The sequence below is a fragment of the Apteryx mantelli genome, chromosome 15 (genome assembly GCF_036417845.1).
Source record: "Apteryx mantelli isolate bAptMan1 chromosome 15, bAptMan1.hap1, whole genome shotgun sequence".
NCBI classification, from domain to species: domain Eukaryota; kingdom Metazoa; phylum Chordata; class Aves; order Apterygiformes; family Apterygidae; genus Apteryx; species Apteryx mantelli.
In genome coordinates, this window is record NC_089992.1 from 15,636,588 (window position 1) to 15,647,322 (window position 10,735).

The 10,735-nt window shown below is 36.8% G+C and overlaps 1 protein-coding gene across 1 annotated transcript in view; it reads left to right on the forward strand.

Moving 5' to 3' along the window:
• UNC13C (unc-13 homolog C) overlaps positions 1–10,735 on the forward strand; it is a 215,474-nt gene that overhangs the window by 54,718 nt on the left and 150,021 nt on the right. Inside the window, exon 7 of the mRNA XM_067305207.1 lies at positions 4,330–4,549. Coding sequence (XP_067161308.1) covers positions 4,330–4,549 — 220 coding nt within the window. The remainder of the gene's footprint in view (positions 1–4,329; positions 4,550–10,735) is intronic.

The following is a 10,735-nucleotide window of genomic DNA, read 5'->3' on the forward strand; positions in this document are numbered from 1 at the left end:
TACTCTGGGCATTCTACCCCACAGTGGAAACTTAAGGCTGATTTTTCCAAAAGTTTACTTTTGCTGACTTGCATCCTTTCACAGACAGTCAGAAGAGGCTAAGCAAGAAACTTTTATTTCACAAAATAGCTATTTGAGGACACCTTTGATTTTAAAGTGCTCAGCCATACCATGCTGTAGCTGCCGTCTTTCAGCTCCTGTCTCTGTTCATCATACCATGAGTACAGTTGGAATGAGAGGACTTTGTGAAAGGCATCAGTGTGATTTTTCGATCCTTACAGACAACTGGGACATTCTTTCCTTTTTTAAAAGCAACATCGACTAATAAGATATGCCATTTTACATGAATAAATTATTAATTCCTACAAGAACTGACAGTGATAGTCTTTTGAAAAATCATATTCTCATAGCTAGTGTGGTTTTCCACTGTTGTCTTTACCCATATTTTGCAAAAAAAATTGTTTTAATCCAAAACACAACAGGTGCCATCTGCTCTAGGAGGATTTAAAGTGTGATGCAAACAGATTTACATGGCTGACCTCAGCGTGATTAAACAAAAGTTGTAATTTGAAGGAATAAAAGCTACTTTTGTGTCCCTCGATTTGCTGCTGCAAACAGTCTTCTAGAGTATATTCTCCTATGAAAAAATGAAGCATTGTATTTTTCTTACATTGGTTAAGCTCCATAGTAAAAGAATGAAAAGGCTGCTGACAGATATCCTGGGTAGTGAAACCCACAGCGCAAATACACACGTATCCATCACTCCTCTCTGATTTGTTGTGAACTTTCTATGCCTATGTAGTAGTCATAAAGGAACAATCTGGTAGTGCTCAAAGATGGATTGATGGGGTAGGAAACAGCTAGTGTTTAAAATGATCTTTTGGTAGAAGCAGTATTTTGTCTGCAATCTCAAAATAGCAACAAAGGTTGATAGAACAAAAGAGAACTAAGGAATCTTAAAAAGTAGTGAAAGGCTCAGGGAAAATTATTCATAGAGAGCAAACATGCAATTGGTAATGCAATTGGTGCAAAATAAAGACATTCTTCTGTGTTCATTATAGCTGCTACAAAAATATCTGGGTTCAGTGAAAGACCTTAAGGTATTCAATATGCTCTACTAAAAGATGTCTACTAAACAAACAGACAAAACCATTTATAAACATTTCTACCTTTAGTGACAATAAGTACCAGTTCAATTAGTCAGCTATATGCCGCCCCTCACACACAAAAAAAATCCAGGTTCATTTCCAGCGCTTAGAAGCTGTCCAGAGTCAGGCTCTGACTTTGGAGGACTGAAGATGCAAGTAAGTTACAGAGCTAATATGAAGTGCTAAGAAATGCAAAATAAGAAAGAATAATTTGGACTTCACTCCTAGATTCTGAGTTAAGTTGTACTGTTCAGGAAAAAAAAGACAGCAGATTCCAGTCTGCAGTTTAATGCAGACATCTGTCCAGTGCATTTCATCAACTAGAAAAACTAATGAACTGCTAGGATCCATAAGAAATGGAAAGGGCAAATGCTGAATGTATTTTAATGTCATTATACTCTTCAGTCTCAATAATTCTTTCAGTCTGAGCCCATATGAAAAAAAATACATACTGGAAACATCTCTGTTCAGAAATCTTTAATAAAAACATAAACCCAAAGGCAAACAAGTATAATATAGAAGAGTAAAAGCAGTTCATTTGATGAGAAAATGTAAAAAGCTAATTATCTCAGAAAAGAGGTGAATATGAGAAGTCTGCCTTATGACAGCCCCCACTAAATATACTAAAGGAAAGTGGATACTCTTTCTAGGCTAGAGAGAATGTTACAGCCAATAAAACTGATATCCAAATTATTTAAAACAAGTGAAAGGTTTCTACTTGCTCTGTAAGTAACTAGTAGACTTAATGTCCTAAGGTATCATCAGAACTGAGTATAACAAGATTTAAAAACAAAAAGAACAAGCATTTTCAGGGGTGAAAGAACTCTCCAGATAGTCTTCACAAAACCAGATGAAGAAGTCACTGATGAAAATTAAGGAAGAAAATCCCTTTTGGACAAATTATTCCTCTGATTAAGGTTTTTCTGGGGGTTTTTTGTCCTCATTTTTTTCTGGAGGGAGTATTAATAGCTCTGACGGAAGCAGGTTGTTTGGCTGATCAGATTCAGTGTGAAAATGCCAGTGTTTTTTTAACTGTAACTTTTTATTAAAAAGTAAATGCCTCATACTCCACAAATTAAAACCTGAGGATAAATTCTGTGAGCTTTGCAACCCAATGGAGCCATCCTTCTTGTAAAACATGACACAGTGAATTTGTGCATTCTGAGGCCCTGATCCAAAGATACCTTAAGCAGTGCCTCAGCATTAACTTCACTGAAGCTTAAGCATACGCTTTAAGTTAAGCATTCATTTAATTGCTTTGCTGTAATGGGGCTGCAAGTTTGTGAAAATAATACATCAATAACATTGAAAGAGCATTTGAAGTAATGTGTGACAGAAATTAACTTCACTTGGGAATATAAGCAGATAACTGAAGAATCATCCTATACGTTAACAGAGCTAAGTGTTGCTGTGCCGAGTTCAGTGAATGCATATAATGGATGCATTTAAACAGAGCATAGTATTAGGAATGAAAGCCTCTGGACAGTAAGATAAATAATAAAATAAATAAAGAGTTGATTATTTAATACTTCTGAATGTGCAACTCTCTTATGCAGGCATGCACAGAAAAAATCATGGGACAATTTATTATTATCAGAGTATCTGGCATGTCTGAAATGAGCTACGGTTGCAGCCACATAAACCTCAGAATATTAATCTTTCTAAAAGAATATTGAGATATCTTGCCTCTGACTGTGTGCTTTCCGTAGCTCACAAGTATTAAAATCGTGGTAGTGTTAACAAGTTCTTAGCTGAGTATAATCAACAGAAAACAACTGCAACCCTCATCTTAGAAGAAATACGTGAGACTAATGAAAATGGTCGTAGTTCCTTGGTTCCAACTTAAATTCTTTTCTCTTGCCCCTACCATTAACCTTTTCCTGTTCCTTAGAGAAAATCAAGCCTTTTGGTATGTTCATACTTCAGTCACTTAGCTGGTCTTCTAACTTCTAGCTTCGCCTTGCCTCCTGTACTTATCAGCACTGTAGCTGTTGTGATAGAGTTCATATGGACAAACTGCACAACTTCCAAAATGTTGTTCCCCAGTTTGCTACAGCTACACAGCCAGCTCATAGCTACCTTATGTCTGCACAAGCTGAAATGATGACAGGAAGGACAGATTTTCAGAAAAATCCTGTTTCCCCCATGCTACCTCTTTTCATTTGGTTTCTTCTTCCTGAAAGAATCAGTTTATTCATTTAGAAGTGAACAGGTCCAGAACTTCTAATAAATTCTTGGCAGTCACCTGTGCATTTGATGAGAAAAAGAAACTGAGGTCATATTTGTGTGTGGTGCTGAATGATACCTACAGGCTGCTGAGCTTTCTTTATTCCCAGTAAAGCAACAGGACGTATTGGGTACCTGAAAAAAAAGCTGAGTAAGCAAACCAGACCATTGTGAGGGATGGATAAACCTGTGTTTTATATTCATAATTCCAGGAACTATTTGTCAGCCTTCACTTCATTAAGCACTAAGGAGCTGAGAAGATTCAGGTTGTTTGCAGTACTAATCAGTGAATAACCAGTAATTTTTCTCCTGCTAGACTTATTCACGCGTCCCTAAGCTTAACCGGTCCAAACATGGATATTTATTTTTGAGAGTGCAGACCATTCTTGTTTATAAGTAAAAAGACATCTTGGCTCTTAAAAGGGAAGCAGTGAGTGTGCTACTATGGGAATACAGACAAAATGGAAGGATAAAATTCATCCGCTTTTGTTTCTTGAGGAGACTATACAGATACTAGTATTAAAGGAAAGCACTATACATAGGCAGGGTACATTCTGTGCAGTGTGCGTAAGTACCTGTAGGAAGCATTTAAATATTCAGAAGTAAGGTGTTAGGTAATTATTTAAAAGGCATCTGTGAATGTAATGCTAATGAATTTTTGAGATTCGTGCATCAAAATACATACACACACATGACCCTGTGCTGATAATGTAATGAACTGAACTGAATACATCTTAAATCTCCCATTTCTGTAATCAATCAAAACTGTCATCCAACCTTCCTTTCCAAAGTACAGGGCAAAATGAGTAACTTAATTTTGCAGATAAATTCATACTTCAATGTATATTTCAATATTTTGTAAAATTATAAGTGTCATGAAATATGCTTTAACTCCAGTTTACTTGTACGAAACTATTTCAACCAAAGTCTTGATTTTTTTTTTCTTACTCAACAGAAAATACATGTCTTCAAGAAGACACTGCAGGCTTTGATCTATCCAATGTCATCAACTACACCTCATAACTTTGAAGTCTGGACAGCTACAACTCCTACATACTGTTATGAATGTGAAGGTCTACTTTGGGGCATAGCCAGGCAAGGCATGAGATGCACTGAATGTGGTGTCAAATGTCATGAAAAGTGCCAAGACCTCCTAAATGCTGACTGTTTGCAGAGTGAGTATTTCCTGACAGCTAACACTTTGCAGTACTTCACACCTTTTAAAATTGTGTGTATGCTCTGAAGTTCCCTGAAGTGAAGGGCCAAATCATTAGAAAACAGTGAAATCATGTTGCTGTTCAATGGGCTGAAAATTTAGCCAGAAATGTTGTGAAAGATCTACTGTTAATTTTGCTTTTGTCCTTGGAATTTTCTGAGTGTTGCTGGTCAGTTACAAAATAAGGTTTCGTAGCATCAGCATATTATCTGCTTTCCCTTGCATATGACAGCGTCCAGACCAATTTATGTTATGTGAAGTAAACACTCTTTGTTTTGTTTGACTTAGAACAGAGCAAAGATAAAAAACTGCTGATAGGCATTGTAGTTTTAGTAATATGAGCAATTCATCAGCAATCATTTAGCGGTCATAACACCTCATTAAAATTCTCCCTGGAAAGCCACATGGTTCATATGCTAACGGTAATAAAATAAATGCACTAGCAATAAAAATTATGAAATTTTCCAATTGAGAAATCTGCTATTTGAAGTGATTGTAACAAAGGAATCTTAGTGAATTTAAGTGGCCAGATAAAATAAATACTACACACCAGTTAGATGGATTTTCTTTCAAATTTACCTTAAAGATTTTAGAGTGCAGTTAAAAATCTAATCCTCTTTTCAGAAGTGGTTAAATCACTGGAGCAGTATCCAGAGGAAAAAAGGAATAGGCAAAAATATAAAGCAGTAAACAGGATCTTATCTCTTCAAAATACCAAACCATGCATGCGTGAGGGAAGAAATATCAGTCAGAAAGATAATACATAACAGATAAAAATGAAATTAGGAAGTAAATTGCTTATGTGACTTTTTATTCTATTTGTCTCTTATGTGGCATCAATACTTCTATTCTTTTAACACCTTCCTTCTAAAATACTTCTCCAAAATACTTTGGTTTTCTGTTTTTTATACAAATGTATTTCTAATGGTTCATTTTAAAAATAACCACTTCCGATCCCTCTAATTTGATTCTTTGCTCCCATTATAATTTGTTAGAAAATAAGGCTCAAATAAGAAAATGGCTGGGAGAATTTGATATGATGAAGGTGACATACAACAAGAAATATTTTTTCCACATCAAATCACTCAATCTCCAAGTAATTTATCTTTTCCTTTTGCAAAAACGAAACCTATTAATAACACAAAGTGATATTTCATTATCTATCTAAACAGTAAATATAGAAACATTCACAATGGAGCTGGTTAGGCCTCAATTGGTAAGTGCACTATTATGAGCTCAGTAACTGAAAGCATTTAACTGCTAATGTCTCTAATACTTTTGTTCTCATGCTTCATGCAGTGGTTATCGACTTAGGATCAAGATCTGTTGTCAGTGGAAGTGCTGCCACTCAGACAGTTCTTCCCAAGAGCATCATCTAAATATGTCCCCTTGTGAGATTTCTTTTCATCTAATCTTCAAGAAGAGAATTAGAGCACTACTGAGTTCTTCAGTTCCTTAGGACCTTTCTTTTGGTTCTTGCAGATTCTAGGCTTGCTCACTTCTGGTTGCATATTTGGGATAGAGATTAAGATGAACCAGCTTTTTTCTTCAGCTTCTTTTTTGACCAAGTTGATTCCAGCCACTATATGTTCTCCTTCAAAAATGTCTGAGATGCATTTAAACCATACTTAAATTACAATACAATTTTTAAACAAGGTGATAAATAGTAGAAGATCAAGACCTGCAAACTTTCTGATGCTCTTAATTTTGAAATGGAAGGGGCTTTAACAACTCTGGCATTGTTCTATGTTGTTCACTGTTCATATGTTTCTGAGGGTTTACCTAGCTTCTATGTATCTCAGAAGTATATAAATGTTGCAGTCAGATCTTCTTTCTTCCTACCATGTTCTCTATGTGAGGAGTTGTCATGAGGGATGGATTCTCAGGACTCATATTGTGCAAGAAGCAGTCACGATTGCTCATAGCCACAGACCCCAATGGAGCGTATATTGTGACAAATTTCTAAATCAAACTGTTCTTGATTGTGATTCCACCTGATGGCTTAGCGTGCTGTGTTTGACACCTAAGCTTTTGACTTAGTTTCCCAAGTGAAGAAAGAACATTTGTTTTGAAAATCAAATATTATAAAACTGTATTGTGCAGCATTAACAAGATTGTTTGTGAGGTTTCAACAGTGTATAAAAAGATAGTCAGGAAGAGTGTTTCCAATAATTGTGCATACTGTTACCTGGATAGTAACAAAGAAAGATATACTTCTGTAATGTCAGTTCCTGTTGACTCTTATCAACCAATTGTCACATTTAATTCCAGCTACATTTTAAGACTCTAGCTAAAAGTAATTAATTGTACATCAGTCCACTGGTCTCTTTCAGTTTTGTTTAGTCATTTGACGCCCTAGTTCTACTGGGAATCACTTCACTTGCACTACCTGCACTTAGAGGCATGAAAATGAGAAAAAAGAATGGTGAAATTGCAATTCTGCTGGCAACAGGATATGTGCAAGTCAACAACTGCTCATCAATTTAATATGAAAAGAAATAGAAATAGCTTTCCTAAACTACAGCCCTCCCCTTTTTCACGTCTTGTTTAGAACTGTTTACATATCAGAGGAAGAAAATTATGGAAGAGTGGCACTGAATTATTCACAAACTGGAATTTGGAGTTCATCTCCTCACAGGAGGGCTTTAGACTGAAGCTTTAGATGCCCAAAAATCTGTGTAGATCTCAGTGGGATCTGCTGGGAGCCGGCCGTCTGTACATTCCTTGAGGAATTGGGCTATTGCTTGATTTGGAGCTACTTCGCTAGCGTTTCTCTCATCTGCTACTTTGTGAAAATGCTGATTATATTATGCAGCACAGAGATAACTATAAAGTGTACTGCATAGTGCTGTGGGGACTCCCCTCCCATAACTGCTTATCAGGAGGTTCAGGAGTAGAGCATAGATGAAGCTTTCTCCATCAGAAGGGGACATTTTCTTTCTGAAGATTTAATAGAATAGCATATCATGTTCTAGGACATTGTTTCAGAAGTACTTTTAATATAAGTAAGAAGATAAGTCTCAGAATTAAAAGGTTAATTCAGTCTGTGAATGAGAGAGATGCAAGACATTTTAGCAGTAGCATAATGAAGTATTGCAGAGATCAAGTGGCTGTGCACATCATACCCTTGACTTTTGGACTGGAAAAACCTTTCTGTGATTGTTCGTTGGGTTCTCCTTGCTTCACCAAACATCTGTGTAAACCCTCATCTTGTCTGCCAAGCTTCACATCCTAGTTCTTGCAAGCCATTCAATCCCTGTTTGAATTACGTTGGAGGGACTTGGGGGGATGAGAGGGGGAGGGTAGGGGCAGTTGTATTGAAAGTTTGACATGGCAAAGGCATTAATTTTTCTGTCATGGATTACCTGTCCTGTAGTGCACTGCACTGCATACAGCACACAGATTAAGGGTACGTTCTACAGAGATAGTTCACACCCAGTCACCCCTGATCTTGAGGGATCACACGAAGGGATTCTGATCCTGGTCTTTTCATTGGTATACAAATGCATTTGAGCATTTGGTTTCCTGTTGCTACTTAATGTTTTCTCTAGGAATGTCTGATTTTATTAGTGTGGAAAATCCTGAATTGCCAGAACTTCAGTCTTCCTCATTCAAAAAAAATTGTTACTCAGCCCAGGAGATTGCCAGGGTTTCCTGAGATCTAGCAGCCATGGAAGATGCCTTGTGAAACCCATGTAGTTTCACCTTCTCCCAGGTTTTTCCAACCTTACAGAGTTATGCCTTCCTATTTCACCATATGCATATACTTGTCTTTTCTGTCCTCTGATATGCTAAGAACCCTTCAGACACAATGAAAACTAAAAGCAGAAAATCTTAATGCTGAAAGACTACCCTTTCCAGCTCCATGGATGTCAATAGTCTCTTCTTTAGTCATGACCAGCTGAGAGAGCATTACCAAAAAATGCCGTAAAAGAAAATAATAGTTTTTGATGGTATTGCGGATAAGGACCAGAGTTCCTCTAGAGTCAACATAGTGCTGTGGAATACTTGTATTCTAGTTGCAGAGCAATTTTAAGATCATTTTGTCTTAATTTTGCTATCCATTCAAAGGGATATCTCGTACATCACAGCAGTTGTGAGAAGAAGATTAATTAGGTAATGTTTTCACAACCTTTTGGAAAATAAAGTACTTACTACTGCCAGTAATAGTGATGACTATGCCTGCTGCCATGAACCCTGGAGAAGCTCATCATGGCAGAATACTGGTTTAAAAGACTAGAATACTTGATCATAAATGATCACCTGCAAAGCATTGTCTTCCTTGTTCTGCTGTACGAAGCTGATTTATCAGCTTGGTCTTACTATTCTGTGGAATGGTATTCTCATAGAGCGCTATTTCTACAGACTCTTGGCTGAGGAAGCAAAACAGTTACCATGAGTAATTGTATATAGATTCCTTACAGTAGAATGCATGATGCATTACTCTGTTGTGGTTTTGGTGAAATATTTTGGACTCAATCCTTCTGTGGTACAGAGTAGGAAATGAACATATCTCCTCACCTAGATAGAACCAATACTGCTCAGCTCTTAAACTACTCTCTTGGCTTTGGCCTAAATAAGTAGTGAGAACTGAAAAGAAGACATGGTTCTTAATGCTGTTCAGTGTCCTGTGCCATTACCAGCCATGTTAGAGAAGCATGCAGTCTGTTCTGAAGAAAATGTTAAGCTGAGTTACACCTCCAAAGAGATGCATATTGTCTGGGCTCAGAAGCAGCTGCAGACTGAGGCATATATATTTTAGAAAAGGTTGCCATGCTAGAGGTAAAATACTTATGCAGGATTGATTGGCAGGTAGATTTGCTACATTTTGCAAGTATTTGTGTGTTGGTGATAACTTGAGCTTCTTCTATTTATTAGGCTTTCCTTTTGTCAAAGTAGACTGCAACTTCTCCCAACCAGTCTATTTAAATTCAGAATGTGTAGAGCCAGCTCTGACCATGGTGGAAGAATTTGTGGTCTTTGGCTGCAAAAAGATATTTGCTTCATTAATTAGACATCCCTTTAAAAAAAAAAAAAAAGTTATCTCTTGTTTTAACCAGTCTTATTGGTAAAAACCTCAAGTGATTATAGCTCAGTGTTGCCAACAGTCTCCAACTCATTGTTCTACATTATTCTGTACTAATTTATGTGCTATACTGGATTCTGTTGTTTTAAGATCAATTATGCGCCTTTAGGAACAGCATGAAATAAATCCCATATAACACCTCAGTATTTCAGAGAGCAGCCTTTTAAACAAATGTACAATGGGATTGATGTCAACAGAAAAATATAGGATTTGATTGTGGGTACACAGTCCTAATTCATGCAGACATTCAATTTTTGTGCAAATAAAGGAGTAACCACGGAATTTCATGCATTACCTATGACGAGTGGCGAATGGTCAGTTTAGTACTGCAGGAATCTCTATTTTTTGGTTTCTAACACTTGTAATACCATTTTAACCACACGTTTTTAATGCTTCTTTCCCCAGACCCATCTGCAAGATGAAGAGTAAGAACATTTATTTTTGTCAAGAGTACACTTAAGATATTCCAATGCAATATCTATTGCAGAGACATTGATCAGAAACACTTCAGTCTGACAGAGTACACTTTATGAGGGGATCTTTGCATTGGCTTTAAAGTGCACGTTGAGATCAGTGTATGATTTTTAGAGAAATCTCTTCAGAGCTCCCCTGGGAAGACCTGTAAATGAAACGTGAAACAACATGGTCTCCTTACATTCTTTTCCTTACAGTAAAAGCTGTAGTGGTTTTGATGTCCTAGACAAATCAGCATATGTCCTTGAGTACCAGTGAAATCACTTGAGTATTTTTTTTCTTCACCAGACTTACTTTATGATTCATAGGACAGACTGAACGTACCACCTCGGGGTAATAGCATCTAAAAGTTATTCCCATGTAGATATCCTTTGATCTCTTCTACCATCCTCATATACTTACTGAAATTATCAATAATTACACTTTTATTGGAGAGAGGAACCTGTTTGTTCAATACCTGTATACTTGCTTGAGTGGTCTTGCAAGAATAGTTTTCCAAGAGGCCTTGCAATTTAATACCACGCAGGCACAGGTATGCTGTGTGGTGATTGAGGTTTAATGTCACAATTTAGCGCCAACTGATCA